The sequence below is a fragment of the Balaenoptera musculus genome, chromosome 18 (assembly GCF_009873245.2).
Source record: "Balaenoptera musculus isolate JJ_BM4_2016_0621 chromosome 18, mBalMus1.pri.v3, whole genome shotgun sequence".
In the NCBI taxonomy this organism is placed as follows: domain Eukaryota; kingdom Metazoa; phylum Chordata; class Mammalia; order Artiodactyla; family Balaenopteridae; genus Balaenoptera; species Balaenoptera musculus.
In genome coordinates, this window is record NC_045802.1 from 1,610,534 (window position 1) to 1,638,153 (window position 27,620).

The 27,620-nt window shown below is 50.8% G+C and overlaps 1 protein-coding gene across 1 annotated transcript; it reads left to right on the top strand.

Moving 5' to 3' along the window:
* The first annotated feature begins 101 nt into the window (after nt 1-101).
* FGF9 (fibroblast growth factor 9) lies at nt 102-27,620 on the top strand. The gene is made up of 3 exons (XM_036832081.1): nt 102-1,039; nt 9,516-9,619; nt 26,188-27,620. The coding sequence occupies exons 1-3, from the start codon at nt 763-765 to the stop codon at nt 26,431-26,433; spliced, it is 627 nt and encodes a 208-aa protein (XP_036687976.1). The 5' UTR covers nt 102-762; the 3' UTR covers nt 26,434-27,620.

Consider the following 27,620-nt stretch of genomic DNA (forward strand, 5'->3'; position numbering starts at 1 on the left):
CGCCCGCGGCGACACCTGTTCGCGGCCGCCGGCGGCACGCGGGTCCCGCCGCGGCGCCCCTCGCTCCCGCCGCCGCCCGCCGCCCGCGCTAAGCCAATGGACGCCTGCCGAGCCCCTGGAGAATTCTGGATACCAGCTTTGGACGCCTAAAGTTTTTCCTTCTTTTTGTTTTATTACCATTATTCTCATTTTTGGAGGGAGGACGGGGGCAGATTTGTCGCCGCCACCAACGTGAGATTTTTTTTTTTCCCCTTGAAGGATTCCTGCTGATATCTGCAGAGTCGGTTAGAGTGAAAACGGCGCATGCCTTCCTGGATCCGTAAATTCTGACGTAGCCCGTGCATCTTAAAAACCCCTATAATAACGCCTAGGCATTTAAGTTGCTATGGTCATTCTGATCTCAAACCAAATGGAGAAACTACGGATTTTTTTTCCTTATTACGGTCGGATGGGATGAAGACCTTCCTGCCTGCTGAGAGCCGGGGAATCTATCTGTAGAGATACATAGATACGTTTATCAATATGTCAGTGTGTGAGTATAAAGTGGTGGCTTCTTAGACTATCCGTGGTTTGACCTTGAACCTGTGCCAGTGAAACAGCAGATGACTTTTATTTATCCATTTAATGGATTGAAGAAAAGGACCTTTTTTCTCTCTCTGGAACTGCAGTAAGGGAGGGGAGTTGGATATACCTCGCCTAATAGCTCCTGGGTTGGCACCGTCATTATTGTTTATCGCTGTGCTCCGAAAGCCGAGTCTTCTGATGGCTCCCCTAGGTGAAGTTGGGAACTATTTCGGTGTGCAGGATGCGGCACCGTTTGGGAATGTGCCCGTGTTGCCGGCGGACAGCCCGGTTTTGTTAAGTGACCACCTGGGTCAGTCCGAAGCAGGGGGGCTTCCCAGGGGACCTGCAGTCACGGACTTGGATCATTTAAAGGGGATTCTCAGGCGGAGGCAGCTCTACTGCAGGACTGGATTTCACTTAGAAATCTTCCCCAATGGTACTATCCAGGGAACCAGGAAAGACCACAGCCGATTTGGTAGGTACACCATTAACCCTTTACTGTCCATGCTGGCATGTTCGGATTGTAACTACCGAGAAGGTGGCTGGGCGGGGGATGCGAGAAGGGGTCTCTCCCTCTTTCTGTCTCGGTCTGTCTCTGTCTTGCTAGCTCAAGGGGCGGGGGTGGGGGGAGGGAAGCCTCCGGAATTGCAGATCTGCCGCTGGCACTGATGCGGGTCTACATTGAAAGGCTTTTTTTTTTTTTTTTTCTTTGTAAAGGAGGGCATGATTTATAAATACAACACAAGCCCCTAGTTCTTTTGCATCAGATACACGGGAAGATCGGGTTTAGGAAGTTTCTTTTGAATGGACTGATTGCACGAGTTTAAAGCTTTCATGATTAACTACTGAGAACTTAAAATGCATTTTCCTGAAGGCAGTGTTTATCATCTTGTGTCAAATGAAGTTTTTGCCCCTTCCCTTTTTTCCTCCAGTAAGTATCCTGCTTGAATTTTAAATTAAGCGTATTGCTTATTCCCACCGTGAGGGTCTGGAACCCTTTAGGCGAAGGTTGCTGATTGTTCTGTTGGGAAGAGGACTAAAGTCGTATTTTAGACTCTGGGCTGCAGGGTCAGAGGCGCTGGGGGAAAATGACTCGGGAAGGGGCAGGGCGCTCACCAGGGGCGTTTGTCCTTCCAGCCACGAGTTAGTCCCTGTGCTCTGTCATTTCCATGGCGTGCAGCCCTGTGTGGCTCTGGTGTGAGTGTGTGCGCCCGTGCAAAAGCTGCGAGCTAATTTTAAAGGGCATTCCGAGGATTTCATTTCCCGAGGAGGGTATTTGTGACTCAGCATGGATGGCTGCAGACCCGAGGGCTGGTGACTGCCCCCTTTAATGAGTGCACACACGTGCCTGCTGGGCCACCCTGAGCCCGACAGCAGCGACTCGGCGAGCACAGTCCCGGGGTGGGGGGAACTGATGGTGCAGGGGCGGCTCGGGTTCTTTCCTTACTTACCAAAAAAAAAAAAAAAAAAAAAAGGAGGGGGGGCGATTGGGCAACCAGACTGTTGGAAGGAGTTAACTTATTGAGTAAACCCACCTGACAACACTTAAACTAGGTCGTAAAAACAAAGTCCTGTGGTGATTTCTCTTTCTCAAGCTTTAACGCCAGATGTTGAACACGATCTAAACTATCTGTGTAGGTTCGTGGGCCGCAGACGATGCCGGAGGTGAGGACGGTTCGGGCCTGAGACGGGGCTGGTCCCGGATGCACGAGCCCCGGGATTTTCTGCCTCGGCTCACCCCGCACCGAACCTACCGGCGTGAACGGCGGGCTGCCTCCCTTCTCTGCTTTGCAGCTCTCAGTTACGGAAACGTAGCCCCGAGAAGCGGGCAGCTCTGGCCGCTGAGGAGCGGGGACGAAACTTTCCTAAAGTGCTCTCTGCAGCCGCTCCCGGGGCTGCTGCAGGACCCGGGGCGGCCGGGGGCGGGGGCGCCGAGCCCAGACGGGTCCCCGGCGCGCCGGCCGGCAGGTGCCACTCGGCGGCCGCCGGCCAACTCCGCGCGGTCCTAGACGCGCTCGGGTTCGGCGGCTTGCCCCCGCCCCGCGCGCCCTCGGCTGCGGGGACCGCTGTGTCCCGGGCGCCCGGCCGGCTGGCGCGCTCCGGCCGCGCTTAGGGGTCGGGCTCCTTTTGCCCGAGCCGTGTCCCTTCACGCTCGCCGCGTGTGAGCGCGGGTCCAGCGGATCCAGCCGCCGCCCGGGCAGCGCGGCCGCGCGCGGGGTGGGAGCTGCCGGAGGCGCGCGCGGCGGGGGACTCGGTGGCGGGGCCGAGGCCTCTGAGCCCCGTCCCGTCTCGGACCCTTCTCCCTCCTTCGACGCTCGCAGCCGGGTCTCGGGAGCGGTGGGCTCGCGACGCCGGAGGTGGGTCGGGCCGGCCGGCAGGGCGGGAGCCGCGGGGAAGGGAGGGGGACAAAGGGCGGCGCAGGCGGCGGGGGCCGCGTGCCATTGTTACCGCTCCCGAGCGGGGCCCGGCGCCCCTCTCCGCGCCCTGCGTGGCCGGGCCCCGGCCCCGGGAGCCCGCGGTGGGCGCCCGAGAGCGGCCGGAGGCCTGGTGTGCAGCCGAGCCCGGGCCGGGAGCGCCCGGGACCCGCGCAGAGAGACGGGGAGGCTCCGGTTGGGGCTCCTCCACCCCGCCCCCACCGTGGGTTTTTTTTTTTTTTTTTTAAACGCAGTCACCTTTCGTGTAGGACGTTTGCTACACGCAGCCGAGTCATTAGGAATCCGGTGACTCCGCCACGGGGACAGCGAGGGACCAGGGTGGATGGAGGGGACCGGGGACCGGAAAGCGGGGAGCCGAGAGGCGCGCTCTGGGGTCAGCCGGCAAGGACGCTGGCACGGTGGCTGAACAGAGACCGTAAAACAAAAACCCGGCCTCGGCACCCCACCTCCAACCCCGGAGGTGACACGTCCACTCCTTGTCCGCCCGGCGCTGCCGGCGGGCTGGTAGGCGCAGTGCTGGGTGGGAGGCCGGGCAGCGGAAGCCCCGGCCGGGGGTGGGGTGGCGTGGGGGCCCGGCCCGAGCTCGGGGGTCGGCTGGGAGCTGGCGGCGGGGGAGGGGCGCGCCCGGCGCTCGCCGCGCCCTCACCCGGGTTTGGATGCGGCTGAGTGGGTGGTGTGCGCAGTGGGGGCGGGGAAGGAGGGCGAGGCGGGAGGCTTATTTCAGCTTCCATCCGGTGGCAGGGAGGAGCGCCCCCGGGGTGACAGCAGTGCCGCGGTCTCCCGCTGCGGCAGGTCCCAATATTAGCAACCTCTGCAGCGCGGCGCGGCCGAGCCTCCCACCCTGGCTCCCGGCCCCGCCCGGGGTGCCGGAGGCGACGGGTGGGCGCTAGGACCCGGGGCGGGGCTGCGGCCGTCGCACCTGGCGCTCCCGCCCCCGCCCCCGCCCCCGCCCGCCTCACCTTGGGCCCTCCCCCTCCCCCGCCTGCGCCCCCCTCCTCGCCCGCTGCGCTCTGGGGACTTCGAAGGCACCCCCGGTTTTTTTTCCTAGTCCATAGGAAAGAGTAGCTGTGGGTAGGGGCGAGGGGGGTTTGCACCCTGATTAAAACAGAAGGTGCCTTTTCTACCTGAAACGGAAAGGCAGGAGGAAGCGTGCGGGGAAAATGACGTGCCACCCCCCGCAGCCGCAGGTGACCGCAGCTGCTGGCAAGCGTGGCGGTGGCACTGCGGCGGCGGTGCGGGTCGTGGGCGGGGGACCTTACTGCTGTCCCAGCAGGAGCTGCGCGGTGACAACTTAGGTAGGACCTAGAGGGAGCTCTTCGTTTTCCTTTCGGGGGTGCTGGCGTGGAGCTGAGGCCCAGCCTGGAGAAAGGGAACCGGGACTCGTATCTCTGGGTGATAGGCCAGGGGAGCCAGACGGTTCGTTTCCTTTTTTTTTTTTTTTTTTTCCTCTTTAGAGCACTTGCTAGGCGGAAAAAGTGAGCAGAAAATCAATTGAGGAAACGTTAATGTGGAGTAATAAAGAAGTGAGCGTCGGGCCTGATCCGTTATTTGACTTGGCACGAGGAGCCTGAGCGGGGTGACCCCGGCCGGCCTGGTGCGGAGATGCCTGCGTCCCTGCCGGGCGTCTTCCGGCCCGAGTGCAGCTCCGCCAGGCCGCCTGCATCAGGACCAGGGCTCCCGGCTGGGGCTGCCGGGTCCAGGGGTCAGGTGAAGTTGTACCAGAGCGGAGAAACATGATAACAGTACGCTTTAAAAAGAAAGAGGTTCAAAAAAACCTTACTTCCAGGGTTTCGCACTTGAAACAATGCCGTTCTGGGTGTCTGGCTCTTCAATATCTCAGTAAGGGAAAGGCTGCCTATTTAAGGAGCTGTTTTCAGGATAGGTTCAGATTCTCGAAAAATCGGTGGGGTTATGGCTCCCATTCAGCTAGTCATTTCCCACATGAACTCTGGGATTTGCTCAAGTTGCTGCAGACTCGGGCTTGCTGGGATTGGGGCTCTGAGCTGATTGATTAGGCAACCCTGGTGCGGGATTCTCCCGGCCAGCAGGGAGCTCTGGTGGGGGGGCGGGGGGCGGGCCGGTTAATCTATTTTCGAAAGCCTCGTGTCAGGCCTCTCTCCACAGTCTGCACACATTCTTGTCCTCTGAAGAATGCAGCTCTGTTAAGTGTTGGGGGCTTTTAGGCTGGAGGGTTGTTTAACACGGGCCAGAGTGGAGCTGCTGGGGCCGGCCCTCCCACTTCCCATGGCCAGCGTGGAGGTGAGGCCCATGCAGAGGGGCTCTTGGGAGCTGGGCCGGCTTTGAGGTCATGGTCCACGTGAACAGAGCTTGGGGGCTGAGCGCTACTACCTAGTGAGTCCGGAGCGAGGATGATGGTCTGCTGAGGTCATTTTCCTGAAGTGGTCCCAGGAACTGACCTGGCCTCTTGCGGACCACAGATGACCGTGGACCCCACCAGACCCCGTCAGGCTTCCTGGGCCCAGTGAGTCCATCCTAGCTGGAACTGTTGCCTGCCGTGGAAGGGAATCGCCAGATGCCAGTCGTCACTGACCTCATGCTTCCCAGGCCACTTCATCACTGCCCATTGCTGTGGCCCTTCTGAACTGCCTAAGAGAGATGGGCCCCCCCCCGGGACACATGTGAGGGCCACACTTTAATTTCAGGCACAGCCCCACCGTTCCCTCCCTCCCTTTCCTTTTTCTTTTCCTCGCTCTTTCCTTCCTTCCGTTCCTCTCCTGTCAATGGTGAAGCCTGTCACCGTTTCTACACAGAAGCCTTCTCCTGGGCTTTTCCTGAGCCTCACGCCCACGTGAACAGACACCGGGGGAGCGGCCCCGCTCGAATCAGTGAGGCTGGGATCACTTGCTCGGCAGTGGCTCAGGCCCAGGGAGAGGTTCGCTGAGCTGGTTGTGGTTCTAGAGTTCACGGTGGACACGATGGTGGCAGGAATGATCAGAGCTGCAGTCTGCGGGGGGCGGGGGAGCTGGTTGCCAGCTTGCCGGGTCTTTCCGGCCTCGCAGCTTCGGCCCTCTCTGCACACGAGGGCACGGCTGTGACTCAGACCTTCTGAGTTCTGCTTGTCCTCGGATCATGAGGTGACCTCATAAAAAGCTGGGCTGCTCGTTCGAGGTCTCTGCTTCTCAAGGAGCTGCAGAGATAGGGGTGCTGGTTTGAGATGATGAAACCTTTTCCACCTGGGGTCCCTAGATGTAGTTCCCTCTCATGTGGAGCACCCCTCGGAGGCCTGTCTCGGCCCGAATCCTTTTAGGAAGCCCCTCTGACTCTCCTCGTCCAGCCTGAGTGAGCCGCCCACCCTTGGATACTGAGCGTACCCTGAACACCTGCCTCTCACCGCATTTCCCACATCGTTATTACATTTGTCTGGTTATTTGTCCTTCCTCCCACTAGACAGGAAGCTCTTTGAGGGTGTAGGCTAGACCTTGTTCATCTTCATACCCTCAGCAAAGGGCATGGTGCTTGGCTTACAACACAGTCACTCCTTAGTTTGCTGATTGAATGAGTGAGTGCATATCTTGCTGATGCCAGAAAGAGATAACAAGATAGATATCTTACTACCTTCATTTCCAAAATGTATAATAATCATTTCGGACCTTAAGTCCTTTAAAAAAAAAAAACCTATGTGCACAAAAAACAATGTGTGAATAGTCTGCACACACAGGAGGTGCCCACCTTCCCAAGTTCTGTGTGATAAGAGCACGGTCCCAGGAACTCACTTCCTCTGCTCTAGTCCTGTGCGCTGGGCCTGCAGAGTCTCACCTAGGTAACATCTTCCAGTCACTAGTGAGGGAATAACTATGTAAAAGTGGTACAGAAATCACGGACCCATGAGAAAAGGTAAAAGTGATGGGAAGGTGTACCTAGTCAGTAAGGACCTAGGCTTTGGAGTCTGATTGCTTGGGGGCAAGTTATCCTTGAACCTAGTGTCCCCACGTGTCATCTGGAGATTAGCATATGGTAATGCCTAGGGCTGTTCTGAGGGCTAAATGACATCAGGCCTCTCACTGGGCACAGACTAGATGCTCAAGGAGTCCAGCTGTTACGATTGTCGCTGTTGATACCATTACTCCTGATGTTCTGCTGACCAGCCAGTTACATGGTTTTGTGAGATCACATGCACTTATTTTTTCTTAGGTCTGATGGGCAATGTCAGTTAATAGTCTCAGAGCTGCCTCCTGTTTAGGGAAAAGAGAAAGATCATCAGATACCCTCTTAGAAGGTGCAAGTATTGTTTAGTTTTATGACTTTCAGTTTTATTGACATGGTGTATTAAATCGGTCAGATGCAAAGGGGCCAAATGTTTTCATTTTACAATGAAAGTTGGACATTAATGAATTCCTTATACTATTCCAGGAAAACTATGACTTATATTGTGTGTTTTCAGGTAGCTAAGAAGAGATTCACATGTGTGTGACTCCTATAGTAATAAAATGCTACAGTGTAAGTTATTTTTAATCATAAGAGTTAGATGTAGTATAATGAAATAAAATGATTCATCAATAAGGGCGTGCATCCCACAAGAAATGACTCTCATGGAACTACTGCCTTATTTGTCTTTCCATTTGGTTTGTGAGGTAGGGATGGCTGGTAATGAACTTATTTCAGATATATTTTTCACTAGAGGGTCACAGGTTATCAGATCCAGAACACAATTTGTAACTTCTCTTTATATTTATCCATACACTATTTCACATTCTGTTAAAACACATAGTTTTGCAGGTCCAGATAGACATTCTGTAAACTGTAAGCTCAAAATATTTGTTGCATGTTGCGCTTATAACAGAATTAGGAATACCTCTTTATAAGAAATCTCTTTCCCTTTGTCCATCACCTTGGAACCTTTGCTTTATTAGATTTATGTAGTTCATATCTTCCTGTGATTGCAACACAGTCTATTTCGTGAGGGTTGCAAAATTAATTGTTTAAAAATACATGTAAGTGCTTTTCTATGAGTCACATCAGACTGACTCTAGCCCAGTGTTACCCTTAGTTTCTTTCTAAACTCTTAAATGTAAGTAAATTTTTTAATATTTGGAGATATTTTTAAAACAACTCAATATTTGGTATGTGTTGATACAAGGTTTACACAAAGTGTAGCACTTTTAGACAAAATGGAGAAAATGGCTGAGCATGAGTGATACTAGCATCGTCCCAAATGTACCATTGGGTAATCATGTTAAAACAACAATATGGTTATAGAACCTGGAGCTGCTGTTGTATGACCATAAAACTCTGGGTTTATGCCCAGCTTAGGTATTGTTATTCTTAGTGAGGTAAGCAAGGTGAAAGAAGGAAATAAAAGAAGATCGTTATGTTGATTTGATTTTGGGATATAGTATTCCATGCCTATTTTAAATCAAGAGCATTTTTGGAATCAGCACTTTTTTTCCCCCAGAATATTGTGTTATCTTAATTGCTTAACTATCTCTTTGGGGCTTAGATAAGCACAGTGAAAATCAATACTTTGTTTAAGCAGAAGTATTTGGGATATGTGTGGGCTTTTTAGTTTTCCAGATGGAGCTCAACACAGTTATACAATAGAGAGCTGGATAACTTTCGGTGTAAACCAAACAAGTCTTTGGTTGGCATCTCCTGTTCTTATTATGAGGGGCATAGACCCTTCTCTGAATAGAACTTTTGTTTTTCCAATCCATGGCCATACACAGATACTTAATTTCACATTGTTAAAGTGGAAGTAAGTTTTCTCTTACATTATACTCTTTCAAGTTAATTAGAACATGTGCATTGGTTTACTGACATGTCACTTCTTACCATATCTATGTAGATGCTAGCTTTTTTACTTAAAAAATATTTTGTTATGTGTTGTGTTGATAAGTATTTTTGTCTCGTTACTGTAAGATAAAATTTAGTTGAGAAATCAATTCTTTGGGGCAGTGGTTTTCTTTTTTAATTTTTATTTATTTATTTATTGATTTTTTGGCTGTGTTGGGTCTTCGTTTCTGTGCGAGGGCTTTCTCTAGTTGCGGCAAGCGGGGGCCACTCTTCATCGCGGTGCGCAGGCCTCTCACTATCGCGGCCTCTCTTGTTGCGGAGCACAGGCTCCAGACGCGCAGGCTCAGCAGTTGTGGCTCACGGGCCTAGTTGCTCCGCGGCATGTGGGATCTTCCCAGACCAGGGCACGAACCCGTGTCCCCTGCATTGGCAGGCAGATTCTCAACCACTGCACCACCAGGGAAGCCCCCTGGGGCAGTGGTTTTAAGAGAAGACACTTCTCGGGTCAAGGTGCGGCCCTCCTCTTAGATGCTCCCAGGGATGTGGACGCTCCAGGGGAGATGCTCCCAGGGATGTGGACGCTGCAGGGGAGATGCTCCCAGGGATGTGGGCGCTCCAGGGGAGATGCTCCCAGGGATGTGAACGCTCCAGGGGAGATGCTCCCAGGGATGTGGACGCTCCAGGGGAGATGCTCCCAGGGATGTGGACGCTCCAGGGGAGATGATCTGTGCTCTGACCTGTCTCCCTCTGCTGTTGGTCTCACAGGCATCCTGGAGTTTATCAGTATAGCGGTGGGCCTGGTCAGCATTCGAGGCGTGGACAGCGGACTCTACCTCGGCATGAATGAGAAGGGGGAGCTGTACGGATCAGTAAGTACCATGAGAGAGAGACCTTGCCAGCCTTCCTGACTCACGTTTGCTGGGAACTGCTCTTTCTCTAGCTTATAAATAGAAATGAAACAGTGGTGGGAAGGGGAGTGTAGGTTTTCACTTTTTGAAGAAAACCACTTCATTTTTATTAATAGATATCAGCCCTGGATCTTCACGAGACCAAAGTTTCTAAGCAAATGCTTTATTTATATGCCAAGCCATTTTCATTGTGAAGGAAATAAAAAATTCACAACTGTGAAAAATCCCATCTTCTTGTATTGAATGGGAGTTATTTTTGAAACAAATTGAAATGATCTTCTTCCAAGCTTTGCCAAGCATTGTAATTAAAACTAGAAATAGACCATGCAGTGAGTATAAACCCTTTCTCTGAGCTACATAAGATTTTCATTATGTAGAGAGAGAAGGGAGATGGAAATTATTGTCAGATATTCTTGTATGTGAATAAGAATATAAAAATATAATAATTATTTGCAAGTGTTAAGAGTTTCTTTCTTCCCCTGTCTTACTTCCCATCTCCACTGGGTCGTAAGCTCCTTGGGTGAGGCAAAGAAGAGCGCTCACTGTAGCCCCCCAGGCAGGGTTCTAGGTGCCAGGGTTGGGGGGGCAGAAATGAACGAGAGTCCCCCACTTCTGCTTTGAGAGGAGGGGAAGACTTTGTATCTCTTTACTGCACAGTAGGAACTTGACACATTTTTGCTAAAGGTATGAGTGTGAATACTAGGTTATCAGTTACTGTATATAACTTGAGTTTTCAACAAAAGATTTGTAGTGAAGTCAGCCTTTAGTTTCTTGTTGCCATTATTGGTGGTCAAATGGGGATTTAATCCATATTATCTGCAATATGAGAACTTTGGCTAGAATCTACAAAAAGTTGAAAATTAAAAGAAGCTCAGAATGGGAGAAGTTCTGGAGTCCTCTGTTGGCAGAAATGAAGGGCATTTTTATGTAGAATCAGGAGAAATTTTTTCTAGATATCCTTTTTTTTATCCATATACTGGTAAATACACACACACGCGCGCGCGCACACACACACACACACGAGGGTTGGGAGTGGTATCCAACTTTTACTCAGAAACTCCAGGAGACAATAAATGGTATAGTTTGAATATAACACCCACCATTTTTCATGACACAGGGATGGTTTTTCTGCTTTGGTAAAATTTGAATGTAGATTGATTGATTTTGTTAGACATTTGCCTTTTTAAAAAAGTGCTTCCTTGAGAGAATGGATTATTTTAAAATAGGTTTTTAAGCATAGGATTGAGTTTAGTTTTTTAAACACAGTTCTTGGTCTAGATGAAGTTATTTACTTTCTAAATTATCTTCGTCAACGCTTTTAAGTGCAAAGATTCAAGACGTAAGGAAGCTTTTAGATTTTTAAAACATGAAGTGATGTTCTCCTTTTGTCACCCCTCACTTTTTCCTTCACTTTTAGGTCCATAACGTGGATTTAATTAAGTCAGTCATAGTTGGGCTCAGTAGAAGGCTTTCTGTGTTGGGTCGCAGTCTGACCTTTTGTGGGTGGGGTGGAAGGGGACTGTAGTTTATCACCGTGGTCTCCAGATTTTTTGAGTGTGGATCTCAACACTGCATCTTAAATTATTTGAAAATTGCATATGTAACGCGTAGTTCATATATGTTACGTTATTTTATAAAACACGCCTTAAGGCAGAGTGTTCCGAAGGCAGCGACGAGTGAGTGGACAGAGGCCATGCTGCTTGACCTCAGCCCTCGGGCCACGCGGACAGCCGATGGCCTTGCGTCCCTGGGGCAGGGGCGCTTCCGGGGGCCGCCTGCCCCCTCCCTGCTGCCGCCCGCCTCCCTGTGGCCCCATCTGAGCCCCGCTGACAACGGGGCGGCAGCCAGGCCGGGAGGCCGTCTCCTGGGAGGCAGGGAAGCCGGACTGGAGGCGCTGCTGCCTGATTTAGGGCCTTTCAAGCTCCGCCTGCACCCAGCAGAGGTGGGACAGGCCCCTGTCCCTCTCGTCCCTTCTCACCTGAGGGCCCTGCTGGGAGGCCAGCGGGACCAGGACCGCTTCCCGCCGTGGGAAAGCGTCTCAGGCGGCTCGCGTCCACGCTCGTCCCCTTCCCCGCCCTGATGGGAGGGTCCCTTCCCGCTCGGATCCCTCAAGCCTCTGCAGGCCGAGCCCCCTTCTTGCTGCGTCCTCCCCCCGAACCGCGCTGCTGGCCCGCTTTGCAGTGTCGTCTCTGCCCCTGTCCCTGTGCCGGCCGCGCCCGCCTCGTTGCTCTTCTCCGGACACTTGCGGTCTGATGGGCCGCGCGGTCAGGCCCCCCTCCCCCCCCGCCCTGCCGCCCCCTCCCCCCTGTGCCCGCGGAGGCAGCCTTCTTTCTTTCAGATTCCGTGAAGATGCTGCCTTTTCTGCAAAACCTTCCCTACACCCCTAACTCGGACCCTAGTTTCTGGTCAGCATTTCTTGTGTTGTCCTCTGGGCCCCGGGGATGCTTTGTGTTTCCGTCATCACGCGAGGAATGTACACTTCCGGTGTGGCCGTGTGGCCGTGTCCCCAGCGTGTCGAGGGCCTGGGCTGCAGCTTCCTTTTGAATGTCGCCCCCCCCCCGCCCCGCCCTGCCACAGCCCGGGCCCCGCGCATGTTGGGTTGAAGCCGGGTTGAAGCCGTGGTTCATTCGTGGCTTCACTGGCCCTGGAGGTGCAGCCCTTGAGGTCAGCGTGTCCCTAGGGCCCTGCTGGAGGGAGGGGTCCCTCCCTGCCACCCCCGTGCTGAGCTGGGCTGTCCCCAGGGGGAGTGGCCGAGGCTGGAGAAGGTGGTGTCTGGGGGAGCATGGGGACGGGCGTCAGGACGTCATTGGGTGCCTTGCCTGCTCCTCCCATCCGCGAAACCAAGGGCTGGACTTAGGTGGCCCGAATGGCTCCTGCTCTGGATCTCAGGACTCTCCAGGCTTCGCTCCCGAGTCTTGCCTGCCTGGCCCACAGGGTGCTCTACGCGCATGATGTTACGCGGCAGGACCGTCTGTTCCGAGCAGCCGGCCCGGTTTGCCCGTGGCCCGTACCTCATGCAGGTGTGCGGAGGCGTGGGGGAGACCATCTCCTTGGTGGCTAGGAGCCACTTTCCACTGCATTTGTGGTTGTCATCCTGGCGTGGCAGTGAGAATGGGGGGGACACCCACATGTCCCCTTTTCATCCTGATGAGATGGAGAGAAGGAAAGAGAGAAACGGGCAACGATACTGTTATTAAATACTCTGGAAACTAGCCCGAGGAGTTTGCTTGTATGAAGTTGTGTGAAGCTCAGTAAAGTGCAAAAGGTGTGTTTCTAAACATTGGGGAAAACTTGAAAAGACTGATCTTATTGGGAAAGAAGGTAAATAGATTTGGGGAAATAGCCATCACTTTTATAAAGTAAGTGAATGTGTAAATGTAGCAAAAATTAATGTAAAATGTATTTTGGGATTATTTTTCTCTTTTCATCTATGTAGATCTTTTGTTTCCAAGTTTACATTAGGATTAGATCTAAAAGACCAGAGGTGAATGGTGTAATATTTCTTCAGAAAAATATGTGGGATTGTGACATCCTATTAGATTGTGGAAATAGGAAAAACTCTATTGCTGATGTGTATCATTATATGATTTAAGGGAAACCTGAGTCGTTCTACTTCTGGGATGGAGTTTGATTACTGTATTCATGTGTTCATTCATCCATGCCTCCATTCGTTTGCTCATTTGTTCACAAACATTTATACCTACTATGTGCCCAGCATTGTGCTAAGTGCATGACAGTGCAACAAATATCTCAAAATCTGGTAGGAGAAATACAAATAATTCAGTACAATGTGAAATGCACTGTATTAGAGGAATCACAAGTACCTTGGGAGTCCAGAAGAGTGTTTAAATAACTGCTTGGGGAAATTGGATGGTAGCGCTTAATTGGGTCTTGAGGGATGAATAGGAGTCTCAGAAAAGGGGGGGCAGACAAGGAAGGGCACATAATGCTTCAAATGTAAAGATTAGAATATCCTGCCTGGGTGAAATTTAGGGAGGGTATTAGATCTCTCACATACACACTCATTTGGGTGCACACTTGGGCAGAGGATTAAAGTATTAGAGTATTAGTTTACATTTGTCACTTTCATTCTTATCAAAGAGACTTAGAAGTAAGGCTCAGTTACTTTTAGGGTCTTAATTATCTGAGTATCATCAAGATACTTCAATGTGTCAAGAATAATTGACTGTAATAAATATCTCTTTAAAAAAGAATGCCTTGAAAAAAAATTAACCGGTTTCAAGGAGCCTGCATTTAATGAGAGATATTGACCTTTTCATTAAAAAAAGGTAGCACAATCACTGAAGTTGTAATGATACAGGAAAGCAGAGCATGGGATCTGTAAACGTGGTGAAAAGGATGACATGGACTTCTGGTTTGTATCCCTTTTAGCACTTACTGTATTCTGTCCGGAGCTTTCATTCCCCGTTGGTCTTTTCCGCTGGATTCAGTTCTTAAGAGCCCGACTCCATCTTTGCCGTCTGTCTGTTTCCTGCAGGCCCGCTCTGCGTGAGCAGTTGGCACACAGGATTCGTCACCCCAGCTGCTCAGCCGGGCATGCCCTCGTGCACAGCGCTACCCAGGACGTCGCTGTCACCTGACCGTCCTGGGCTTCCACACGCGGGACCCTGCTTAACTGTCACGGCTGAAGGGGAGGGGGTGGGGTGACTCGCTCGGGGGCGGAGCACGGGGGCCGGTGGGCCGGAGCGAGGACTCAGGCCAGCTCTGTGGGGCTTGGCCACCGCTGACAGAGGTGCTGCTGTTGGTTGTTCTGTTTCCAGAGACACAGCTGGGCCCGACTGGGTTTATGTGCCTGCATGTAATCAGTAACCAAGGTGTGATGGATTTGCACTGTGTTTCCAGTGCACAAGAACTTAAAAAAGCCCAAAACACTGGGGCAGTTGTCTCTACTGGGTGGACGTGTGTGAGCCAGAGCAGTCCCTTGTGCGGCGTTTCCATGTGTGCGGCGTTTCCACGTGTGCGGTGTTTCCACGTGTGGTGTTTCCACGTGTGCGGTGTTTCCACATGTGTGGTGTTTCCACGTGCGGTGTTTCCACGTGTGCGGTGTTTCCACGTGTGCGGTGTTTCCACCGTGGGGACAGCAGCAGGAGGCCTGAAGGACCACCCGTCCCAGGATGAAGGAGTATGTCCACCTCTGTAAGAGAAAAACGGTGAAGTATCTCAGATCCTCAGAACCCCATTTGCCTTAGATTATTTTTATTATCTTATTTGAGTATGTACAAACACGAACCCCTTATGCCTCTTTGGCAACTGCAATTCAAAACATATTTATATTAAAATTCACACTGGAGTATAAGACCAGTAGACTGTGAAGCAGCAGGGTGGGTCTGATGTGATGGCTGAGATGGCGCTTAAGTGTCCGGGCTTTGAGCTCGGCACACCTGTCCCCCAGGGCTCCTGGGGGAGGAGGTCCTCTCCCCATGTCTTCCGGTGCGAATTACTGGGAAGCCGGGTGTCACCTGGCCTTAACCGACGTTCCAAGGATGTCGTTTCTCTTCCCAGTAGCCCTGATGGTGAGAGTAGTACTGCTTAGCGCTGAAGGTAACTTTAGACACACGCATATTCTTGGGCGGCAGTACGTGGTTATGCGCGGTCATCTGGAGGGTCTAGAGTGGCCTTAAAATGATCCCTTTACTTTTTCATGAAATGAAGGGTCAGAGAAAACACTCTTCCAGGAAGCTTGTTGCCCCCAGATTTGGTCCTTTATCCTCCTGGGATCCGTAGGTGCCAGTTGTGAAAACGCCTGGGGCTGGGAGGCCCTGGCAGGGAGGGTCCCTGTTGTTTGCATTAGGTGCTGCGGCGCCCTTGTGAGGGGCTTTGGAACAAGCAGAGTGAACGTGTGTGTTACGGAACAGGACACCGTACCCGATGGCCTGTCCACACTGGACTTAGCGGTTTGTCGTTGTGCTGTGTCAGTTCAGATGACTTTGACGGTGGACGGTCAGGCGTGTCCTGTACGTCGAGTCTCCAAGGAATGTCATTCCTGTAAAGGAAATGAAAAGGGTCATTTGTGCAGTAATCTCCTTGATGGCAGGCGTGCCCTGGAAGTGGGCGGTTTTAAATAGATACTTCGGGTGATAGAGCAAGGCCTTCAATTGCTAGTGTACGTTGCCAGCGTTCAGAGGATCAAGTGGTGACTTTGAAGACAGGAGGGCAGCGCCTCAGAAGAGCATCTTCTGCTGTGTGAGCTGATTTCGCTCATAGAGTGTCCTTGTTCTAGAGGTGATGGGAGTGAGAGTTTAGTGGCTTAGCGACTGAGTCAACGTAACACAGAGAGTACGTAAGGACTCACTATTTGAACATAGGTGAATTAGTAAATCTTGCCTGATACAAATGCATGAGTGGCCATCCGTTTTTGTGAATAAAAGATATATATATATATATATATATTTTTTTTTTTTTTTTTTTTTTGCCAGAAATAACCCCGTATTAGAGCAGGATTGTAGTCTCCCCTTCACAGATAGGACTTTGAAACAATTGTTTCTTTCTAGTAGCCAAGTTTCTATTTAGTGGTTCATTTGTTTCATTAGCATCTATACTCTGGGCCGTTAATTAGTGGGAAATTGTCTTTTAAAAAACGTATCTGCTTATTTATTTAAGTTTAGTTACGTTTCCGTTGTTAAGCAGCGGAGCTGCCTCCCCTGACGGTCTGAGGTGCGTGGAAAACCTCGCAAGTCAGTGGTGGCTGGAGTCACCCAGCACAGGTCTTCGCGGGCTTCGGGAAGGTCGAAGCTCACGGGCGGGGCCCAGTAGACCCGTGTGGGAGGAGAGGCTCCAGGACCCGGGGCTGCGCTCAGTGCGTAGGGAGGGTCTGTCTTTAGGGTCCGGGGTCTCCGGGCCGAACCCTCCCTGAGCTCCTGCTCCGGTCCGCCGCTCCCTGCACCCCGCGCACATCGCGCCTCTTTGCAGAGGGTCGTCTGTCGGGCACGCAGAGCCAGGCCGCTGCTTGGATGCTGGGGACGTGGGGCTTCCGCTTCTCCTTCTGGTCGCCACCTCCCCGCACGCTCCCCGCCACACTCGGCTCCCCTCGCTTGCACACTCTTTTGCTTTCGCAAAGCCAGGGGACGTGACCGTGTCACTGCTCACACGGGCCGGCCCTTCCGTAGGTGCCAGGAGTACAGTTGGCCCTCGTGACTGCAGGCTGCGTGCGCGCACGTTTGTCTGCTGGCTGCAGCTGGTGCGTGACCCCGCAGTCGTGTCGCTTGCACGCCTGCACAGAGAAGCAGGAGCCGCGTCTCGAGGGGGCAGCTCCCGGCTGAGGCCCCGTGAGGGCAGCTCCCACTGAGCAAGCGCCCCTTCTGCCACGGGTCTCACGTTTCTGTGCTTTTGGTGGTGGTTTTGCTGGCTAGAATGCCCCCGGGGCCGAGTGCCGAGGTGCTGTTCGGTGTCCCAAGTGCAGGAGGCTGGGCGAGCCTCACGGAGGGTACGTGCACCTCAGAGGGGCCCCCGTCGGCCTGAGTCACTGCCTGCGTCCACGGCTAATAAACCAACGCTATTAACTTGAAACAGAAACAGACGTAAAACAAGGTCATGTATTGATTGGTTGACAAAAACGTCATGAGCAGAGGCTCACGGGACCCTCACCCTGTGTTTCCCCGGGAGCCGTGGTTCAGGGCCCCGATCCACACACAACACCCCGTGCAGGTAAGTGCTGTTTTCTCCTGGGGTGACCTTGCAGCTTTGGGGGGGGCAGTCAGACGTACAAACCAAGGCTTATAATTTGGTGTGATTGGTGTTGTGACAGAATTGTATACAGAAAGGCCTTGGGGAGCATGGGGGAGGGGGCTTCATCCCTGGCCTGGGAGGAGACGTCAGGATTACTCACAGAGGAGATGGAGAAAAGTAGGCAGGTGGTCCCGCGGAGGGAAAGGCTGGCGTGAAAGCAGCTTCAGGGCTGCAGGGCTGCCGGGAGGAGCCTGATTCTGCCATCTTTACTCCCCCTCCACCCCCAGCCGTCCTGCCTCTGCTTCTGTTTCTCTCAGCTGCTGCCAGAGGCCACGACACTGACATTTGGAGGGTCCTCCACTGTCATCATCGTTGCCATCCGGGGGTGCTGCAGCCTTGCTCCTCCGTGTCCGGCCCGGGAGACGCCCCCTCCCAGAGAAAGCCCCACCTGCTCGCCCCGGGGCCGCGCCCCCCCTGCCCCCTGCCAGGACTGGCTCGTCCGCTGCGTGTCCGTCGACCTGGGCGCCCCGCAGCATCCTTGCAGGCGGCTGAGAAGAGTGTCTGCCTTCCCAGCACCCCGCCGCCGAGGCTCCCCAAGGACGGAGAGGTTCTGGCTTGGAGTGGAGCCCCGCAAAGGGCTCCACGAGTGCTTACAATCCTGACATAAATGCATCCCCTCCTTCCTCAATCTTTTGTTGTTGTGATTTTTCAGAGAGCTCTCCGCTGCAGTCTGCTTTTCCTTTGTGGGGAACCGCCCACTGCTCAGTGCAGTGTTCTGAGCTCGGACTTGCCAAGGTCATGCCAAGGGCACCCTCCCCGGTGCGCGCTGGGCTGGCTCTGCCGTGGCCGGGAGTGGCTTTGTCCGTGTAGCTGCCACACTGCCCTGAACGTGGGCACACGCTTGCCCAGCCCGAGGCTCCTCCCTGCCCTCCCTCCCTCCCTCCCTCTCTTCCATTTTCCCTGTGAATCGCTGTGTGGAAGGTCGTTTTCTCTGGACCCTCTGGGGTGGCTTGTATTCCTTTTCTTTCTCTCCCTGTCTTTTGAGTAGATTTTCAGTTTGCTGTGTTTCGATGGAAGGTTCAAGCCTGTACTTGCATCCTGAAGAGTTTGAACTTGGAGGTGCGGCGTGGAGTAGGGGCAACGCAGGGCCTGGGACGCTAGCTCCGTGGCTTGCGGGCTGTGCAGCCTTGGGCACCCTCCTCAGACTGGCTGGGCCGGGCCTCGGGACCAGGGTAATGAGGACAGTGGAGACGGCGCCCAGGATGCAGCCAGTGCTGTCCTGGCCCCCGGGGGCTGTGCAGCTGCTCCTTCGCCTCCGTCAGGGGTAAGTGTGGCCCCAGAAGGAGACGCCTGCGTGGAGGTGCACGGAAATGGTGCTTCTCGCAAGTCTGAATTCAGAAATTAAGATTCAGGACACAGTCTGTGACAGTAAAGAAACATGTCCCTTCAGATCGAACTATGGCGCCCCTTGCATTATACTTGAAAACGTTAACCATAAAGCTTTATTTGTTGAGCTTAATTTTATACACCTTCTTCTCAAATGCAGCACATTACTATCTTACCCACTTAATTAAATGAAAAAGTTGGACTTCTTCTTAAGGGCTTCGTTCCCATCGTGGTGATGGTGAGCATGATTTCGCATGCCCACGTGTTGGTGAAGTCACTAGGCTGCGGCAGCACCGCAGTGGCCACCCCCGGACTCGGTGTTTCAGGGTGAAGGTGCTGCTTTGGAAGCGGCCCACGTTGGTGTATGGCTCTGGTGCCTCGGGGGAGCAGGCAGACTGGCCAATGGCATTAGCTCGGATTCGTCCTGGAAGTGGGCCGTTCGCAGAGGGGCCCCGAGAGAATGGGACAGCCACCCGCGTGTGAGGAAGGGACAGCAACACCGGTCACCTTCCACGAGTGTGGGGCCATTTCTCCAGCGCGAGGCGGGGGCTGGGAAGAAGAGTTTGGTTCCAGAGAAATCTGGGCTGACGCGAGTCCAGCTGGAGCTGGTGGCGGGCAGGTGGGGGCCCCGGAGAGTCGAGAGGTGCCAGAGACACGCATGTGCTCGTGAGCCCACTTGGGGTTTCTCTGTGCGCCTCGGAGGGGGTGTGGCTGGGTGTCTGAGAAATTCCGGAGCCCTGGTGTCGCTTCTCTTCAGCGTTGCCTTTTATCTGCCTTGTGCACAGGTCCAACTTTGCCTCCAGCTCTGGGCGCTCTATGACTTTGATAACTTTTTGTTTTCCTACAGGATTTGGTTTTTCTTCCCAGTAAGTCCTCTTCGGGCAGCTGATGGCGTAGGGTTTGTTGGTCAGGCAGACGTTCATTTGTGAGCCGTGTTTTTTGAGGCCAACACCGGGGAACATCCTATCGGTCTCCCAGGGAGGGAAGGAGGGGCCCCTTGTGCCGAAGAAGCCGTGTCTCCTTCCCCGTCCTTTCTTCCCTGAAACAGCAGCCTCCCCGCTTGGCTGCTTCTGGAAGCATTACTTAGCTCTCCGTCTCTGCAGAGGTAACGGAGGCGGTACATTTGGGCGTGTTTCTTCCCCTATTTTCCAGCAACACTGCAGCTTCTTTTCCATTTCCTGGTCAGTGCGTCCTTCCCGAGTCATTATTGGTGGCTAGGCCTCCATACTGGATGCTCCAAGGCCGGATCATTTGGCCTTAGACTCAGAGAGACCCTGGACATCCCTGAGTCCAATCCCCTCTCGTCACAGAGCAGGCGCTTGAGGCCCAGGGTGGCTAATCAACCCCATTGTGTATGTGTCTGTAGGAGGTTGACATTCCTTTACCATAGAAATTCCGTGAATCTTTTAGTTCTTCAGAAATTGCCTTTGCGCTTACTTTGCCATTATCTTTGTTAATCTTTCAGTTTCTCTAATTTTATTTCTGCATTCAAGGCCTGAATTCAGCCTGCTTTGTCTACCATAGAAGATCTCTGGTACATGTTGCTGTTTCGATTCTCCCTCCTGCGGTGCACCTGCTGATTATCCTGCAGACAAGGTGGTTGGGTTCCATTGTCTCTGCCTGGTGTCCTTAATAATAGGAATTATTTCCTTCATTCCACCTCCCAGCCTTGAAGCTGTTCACTTCTCCTCCATGGTCTGTCCTTCTACTTTCAGTTTTTACAAAGAGTAATAAATATTTAGCTTGAAGTTTTTTCAGCTTTTGCAAATCTCTGATGTGCATTTTAAGTGGTCACTGAATGACTTACTTCTCTTATCAGATGATCATTTATGATAAGAAATGTTACCTGTGCTCTAAGACCCTAAGAGAAACTTCACGAACTTTTCCTGTAGGGCTCTCGGCAGAAGCACCAAATGTGCATGGTCTACCCACTGGCAGAAGCAAAAATATTTCATAAGGTGAATATTAAACTTCTCCGTTTGAATTCTGTTCAACCTTGGGCAGGATTTTCTTTCCCCTGTGGGGCTCCATCTCTGAACATGTATTGCAAGTTTATGAGCTCACTTGATTTGCTAAACAAATGTCTGTTTCTAGGGTGGCTGCTAAGGACAGCCTCTAAGTTGTCTGGTCTGCCCTGCGGTACACGCGGCAGGCTCTGTCCTTGGCTGTGTGGTGGGTACCACATGGCTGGTGAGCCCACGCCATCGGAGATGTCGGTGTGTCCCTCCAGATTCAGACTGGGCCCTACCTTCGAGTCCACAGGTACACCTAAGTACGCAGCTTCTGGAGCGAAGCTGAATTCTGTTTTGCTTTGTCTGGTTTGGTGAGGGAGGAGTGGAGAAAAGGTAGGAATTCTTACTTTTTTGTGTATTTGATGAGACAAACGCTGCCCGCCCACTTGCTTCGTTTGTGTACGTTGACCAGACACAACTGATTCAACTGTTCCCACAATTCCAGTGGCAGCTTTGATGGCCAGGATCATGGGTGTAAAAGCAGGCCCGTTGGGAATGGTAGGGATTTTAAAGAGGTTTTGAAAAATGGGCCTTGAGGGAGGCGTGTTGAGGGCTTAAGGGGGCTGGATCTGAATGGAGCGTCTAATAAAATGAGAAATAGTGCCTTCCTGCCTGTTCTGTGTGTTTGTTGCTTTCTGTTTGGGGACTTCTCCCAGGAGAGAAGCGTTAAAATACCTAGCTTCTTATTAATGATCCTTTCGTCATTATATTTAATCACCCCGATCCTTGCAACAATTCCCATTAAGACGTTACTGCTAGATTATTAATGAGGAAGGTACATCTCTACGAGTAATTGTAGTTAAGGGAGGTTTAAATACCATGACTGGGGTAAACGGTAGGCAGAGAACGAGCGAGTACATCAAATCAGTAACTTATAAAAGGTTCGGGAACTCTATCAAGGCAGTTTCTGACCTTGGGATTTATGTGTTGTGAGTTTATGCAGGGAGTTCAAACAACCCATTGAGTTGAACACAAGCAACCATTTGGATGGTATGGTTAAAGCTACACCATATGTTTATGTGTATAAAAATGGAAATCATGTTTTAAAATAGCAGCATAAGTCTATACATTTTCAATGAGGACTCTTGAATCTCAAATTTTGAAAACTTCTTATTTCAGTCTTTAAATGGGTACAGATAGGAATCAGGCATGGTAACGCCCATGTGGATTACACATTTTCCAATTGTCAAATAGTTAAGATTAGTGTCCATATGAGTTTATGTCGTATAACATTCCTAAACATTCTCTGGGGTATACTATAATTTTCACATTATTATCTCATACTTTGGTTTTAATAGGATTGGTAAAAGTTTTGAAGTTTTAATTTCAGTTTTTCCCACTGCTCAGAATTTGATGATATAAAATGAAAAGGAGTTTCCATAGTTGCTGACATTCACCAGATTTTGTTCCAAAGCATGGGCTTTAGGAGACTTTTGAATTAAATCCACATTCTCCACCCAAGCTGAGTGACATAATCCAGCAGTTCAAAGATAGGTATGCCATAAACAGCTATAGTTAAATAATCCCCCCAAAAATATTAAAACATGGAAATACAATAAAAGAAGAATTGATCACTTTATAGTGGAATACTCTATAAACTGTCTGCATTGGAAACATGTGGTGAGTTTTAAAACATCTGAGTTCTATAATTCTAAAGTGTATAGTTTATTTGAAGGCAGGAACTGTTTTTTCTCCTCTGTGTATATATAAGAATACAGCTTAATATATTTTTTTGCTGTCCCAATTTGCATTCACTTTCTTATTTTTAATTTAGAGAAATCACTTTGGAGTACAAATATGTAACATAAATATATTCACCTCAACTAAATATTTTATTGCTAAGTACTAAAGTCTAATCATAAAGAGATTAATTCTGTAACTCTTGCTGCTTTGTCTACCTTTGTCTGAAACAAAAATCACACATTAACATAAACCCAAATAGCAAGAAGAAATTATTTGAAAGCATATACATGGTATAGAAAGGTATCAGGGTCTTTAATTTTTATGATCATTTAAATTAAAAAAATTTTTTAAGGCCTGCAGGTTTATCTGAGTGGCGTTATACCCCTCGTGTAATAATTACGGGAGCTGAACTGGATCAGGGGTTTTGCAATGTAATGTCTGCACGGCCTCATTTCACTAGTTAACTGAGGTTATCCAACCCTCCCGTGAAGGAGGGGACTGAACTCTTAACCATTACAAAAGCTGCTGTCTGTAGATGACACTATTCTACGTGGAACAGTTCACTTCGTTTTCCACGTTGCCTAGAGCGTTATATTGTGTGTGTAAACGATGTTACAGCAGCCTCATAAGGGGAACAGAGCCATGTTTGCTGAGCGGTGAAAAGGTTAGTTCAGTTTCTTACCTGGTTCAACTTTTTTAAAAGGGTTTTTTTTTCTTTTTTTTTTTGTCGCAAACTGACAATACCCCCAAAACATGTGAATTGAGGCTTATCTTCAATACTGGACTCATTAGTGTTTCAGTCTTAGCGTGCAGCGTCCTTCCCACTGCAGAATTCTGTGCATCCGCTCTGTTTTCTCTCCACCTCCACCCGTTCCACCTGCAAAATGAATAGTGTTTTTAAAAAATTGCATTTTGAAGTAAAGAAGAAAGGCAGCACATGTGATTGTCAGAATCAGAGGGGCTGCACCGAGTTCCAGAGCGTGGTCCATGGAGCCCCTCGCCCGGCCCTTTGGAAGGGGCCTCGGAAGTCCCTGGACGGACGGGGGGTCTGGAGGAACCCTCCGTTAGTGAGAAGTGGAAGGTGCGGGGTCTGGGGCAGGTGACCTCCCTTCCGGGCTCCCCTGTCCCGGGCATTTTCCGGGGAAAGTTGCAATACCTGTTGGCTGAGGTTGGCTCCAGTTCTGAGAGGTTCTGACGTCAGCAGTGTCCACAGCACCCATGGTGACTGGGGGCATGTCCTGGCCTCCGGGTGCCGATCCCCGGCCACGCACCTGTGATGGCCTCACCTCAGGTGCTGACACTCACCTGCTCCAGGTGAGGCTGCCGGAGCAGGGGCTGTGGCTCCAAAGCCAGGCCCCTCATGGTGTGCAGACTCTGAGGTGACCATGTCTCCTTCTGATCCGTGAAAGGCCATCGCCCTGCAGGTGCGACTTGTATACAAAGCAGATGGAAGCTGGGCCATACCTTGGGGTCCAGAAGGAGGAGGGAGAGCCTTAATTTTTAAACAAAGTATCTGTCAGGTAAAGTGATTTCCTGCTGAGAAAAAGAAAGCTTAGTTTGAATTCGTTTTTCATCTCCTTGGTAGAACTGAAGGCTCTACAATTCCATACTTCGGTCCACCTTTATTAAGTAGAAAATAAATGAACATCGCTTGTTTAGAAAATTTACTTAATCACTGCAAACTCAAACCAGATATTTTAAGCCAGGAATAATCTTGTCTGTGGGGAGAATATTTATTGTACAGATGGAAGTAAAGTCTGAAATAGCTGTTAAAGTCTTTTAACACACTATTTTTATTTTGTCCGCTTTAATGGAGATGAAACAGAAATCACGTTCAGCCTGGTCTCCCCAGCAGAGGGGGTTTCCTCTAGGTTTGCTCGTGGAGGGAGGTGAGGGGCTTCTCTGCTAGCGCCCTGGGGAGGGGAGCTGCAGGTGCCACTCACCCCCTGCAAAGCACCTTGTCCCTATAAACCCAGCATCAGCTGTCCAGAGTTTCCCCATCATCCTGTCCTGCTCGATGCTTTTGGTTGCTGTTGTTCCTTTCCCTTGTTTCAGCTCACTTAGCAGAGACTGGTCCAAGGAGATAAGAGTCTGTTACCATCCTGCTCAGTACATTTTGATCACCTAGAGCAGCGGTCCCCAACCTTTTTGGCACCAGGGACCAGTCTCGTGGAAGACAGTTTTTCCACGGATTGGGCAGGGGGATGGTTCAGGAGGTGATGCGAGCGATGGGGGAGGATGGGGACGGCAGATGAAGCTTCACTCGCCTCCCACCACTCACCTCCTGCTGTGCAGCCTGGTTCCTAACAGGCCGCGGACCAGTACTGGTATCAGTCGGTGGCCGGGGGTTGGGGACCCCTGACCTAGAAGAGCAGCTCCCAGGAGGTGGAGGTCCCCTGTGTTTCTGGGTGGTTTAAGCCTTCCGTGAACGGCGGAGTGATGTGGGGAAGCCAGCTCACGCTGGCCGCTGGTTTTCAGCATCCTCAGCTTGACACGCCCCCCCCCCATCCCCACCCTCGCTCTCCCGACGTGACCACGGCAGCTGGAGATGATGCCTTCTGCCCGGCTGGCTGTGAATCAGTGCACTAAGTTGTGTCCTCAAGTGTGTAACTGTGCGTGGACATGTATTTGTAGGTTTTCTTATTTACGTAAGGGGCCAGGTGGGCAAGAGCAAGGGGAGTGTTTTCAAAAGTCATTTTAGTGTTTATTTTTTAACACTGCCATCTGGGAAGGTGCTGATCTTAAAGTTTCAACGTGGTGAGAAGAACAAGAAGCTGGTCCACCCCACTGCCTCACTTCTCCAGGCGCAGCTAGAAGCACGTGTTTGTGCGTGGAATGAGTTCACAGTTTCGGGTGTGACGTGTGCATCGCTTCTGGTCCTTACTGCCCTCGAGACACGCAGCTGCAGGGGCCCTAGGTTATGGGGTTCCAGGGAACCCAGGCTTTCCTAAAGCTCTGGTGGAGGGCGAAGTGTAATACATTTATGAAAGTGTGGAACCTTTCTGCTTTTAAACTGGGGGGGAGTGTGTGGTGGTTCTTCTAAGTTCAAGGAAGCAGGAGGGCTAGGATGTTTGTCTTTACGTCTTTGTACTCAGGAAGACCCAGTCCTGATAGAAAGCATCGTATCTCAAAATGTGGACCAAAGAGTGGCTGCATCAGAATTCCACAAGGCCTGTTCAAAATGCGTATTTCCAGACTTCCCGGATCAGAATTTTAAAAGGTTGGGGATTGGAAATTTACACTTAAAAAAAGCATCCCAAAGTGATTCTTCTGCACGCTGAAGTTTGAAAACCACTCTTCTAGTGTAATGAATAACCTCCACTGCTTCAAAGGGCAGAAAATCTCTGACGTCACTGGTGATGTTGGTCTGTGTGGCGAGGACTTTCTGAAAAATACGCTGAAGATGAAGCAGTGCTCTGAGACTCTTTCTTCGAAGAGACCCTCCCCCCAGGATGGTCACCATCCTAATTGCTGTGGTGAAAATGGGAACAGCTCATGGCGTTAGCTGCCTTTGCCTGCTGACTCATTCAGATAATTGGCATGTGGAAAAGTTTAACTAGGAAAAATTAGACTCTTTTGTGCTTTAATCATTATGAAAAAAAATTAAGAGGTAGTTAAATTTATAGAGGTAAGCAGTTTTTGCAAAGTGCACTTAAAGTGGGTTAAAATTGGTATTTTGTCACCAGTTATGTTATGTAGCAATTGCTTTCAGTACGGAAAGTAGCTAATTTTTGCAAAATATTTGCTTTTGTTTTTCAACAGGAAAAACTAACCCAAGAGTGTGTATTCAGAGAACAGTTTGAAGAAAACTGGTATAACACGTACTCCTCGAATCTGTACAAACACGTGGACACTGGAAGGCGGTTCTATGTCGCGTTAAATAAGGATGGGACCCCCAGAGAAGGAACGAGGACTAAACGGCACCAGAAATTCACACATTTTTTACCCAGACCAGTGGACCCCGACAAAGTACCCGAACTCTATAAGGGTATCCTAAGCCAAAGTTGACAAAGACCGTTTCTTCACTTGAGCCCTTAAAAAAGTAACCACTATAAAGGTTTCACGCGGTGGGTTCTTATTGATTTGCTGTGTCATCACATCAGCTCCACTGTTGCCAAACTTTGTCGCATGCATAGTCTGACGGAGGCGTGGAGGGGACATGCTGATTTTGTTCTCCAGGCTCGTCCTCTCTCGGGACCCCCTGCCCGCTGCTGCCGGGTGGGTGGAGAGCAGAGGGCAGGAGGCCGCAGGGTGAGGGGGTGAGTGGGTGGGGCTGCGGAGAGGAGGGAGCAGAGAGGACCAGCCGATGCATGTGGGGATAGATGCGCTTTCCCGTCCGGTCTCTTGTCCTTCATCCTCATCAGCAGAGCTGCCACACCTGGACGCGTCGGGATCTGGCTGGCGGCCCGAGGCGGGCCCCGCTGCATTTTCACAGGCAGGAGGGTGCGGTCTGACCGACAGGACTTTCTCGGTTCATTGTCACGGGTGTCATCCCAGTGAATTTAAAGCAAAGACCTCTTAGTTAAAAAAAAAAAAAAGAAAAAAAAAAAAAAAGAAAAAACGTTAAATTTATTTATAGAAATTCCAAAGGCAACATTTTATTTATTTTATATATTTATTTATTCTATAGAGTTTATTTTTAATGAAATATGTACAGGCCAGATAGGCACTTTGGAAGCTTTAGGCTCTGTAGGCGTTAAATGGCAACGTCGGCTACAAACCTGTGGCATATTCATGCAGCGAACGTGGCGTGCGTGGATGCGAGACACTCAGATGGCCCTAGTGTCCTAAAGGCGACAATCGCTTTTGTGCCCGTGTTATTGTAAACTGATGCATACCGTTCATGACACTGAGTGTCCACTCTTCAGACTGCTTGTTCCATAGCTTATCCCAGAGGATTAAAGATAAACTGGGTCTCAAACTTTTATTCTGTGTCTGTAATATTTCCTCTCTCATAAGTGACTTCCTCCCTCATTGTAACTTCACGGTTGGAAAATATAAGGGTTGGTATATATTCTACTTGTCTAAATGTATCGCAGAATATACCAAAGCTAAACAATAACAGTGCTTTTATTTTAGTCGATCTCCAGAACAACAGGACTCATATCAAACATTGTACTGGATTAGAATTCTCAAAAAAAAAAAAAAAAAAAAAAAAGCTTACTTGGCACAGATTTTTCTTTTTTTTTAGGGGG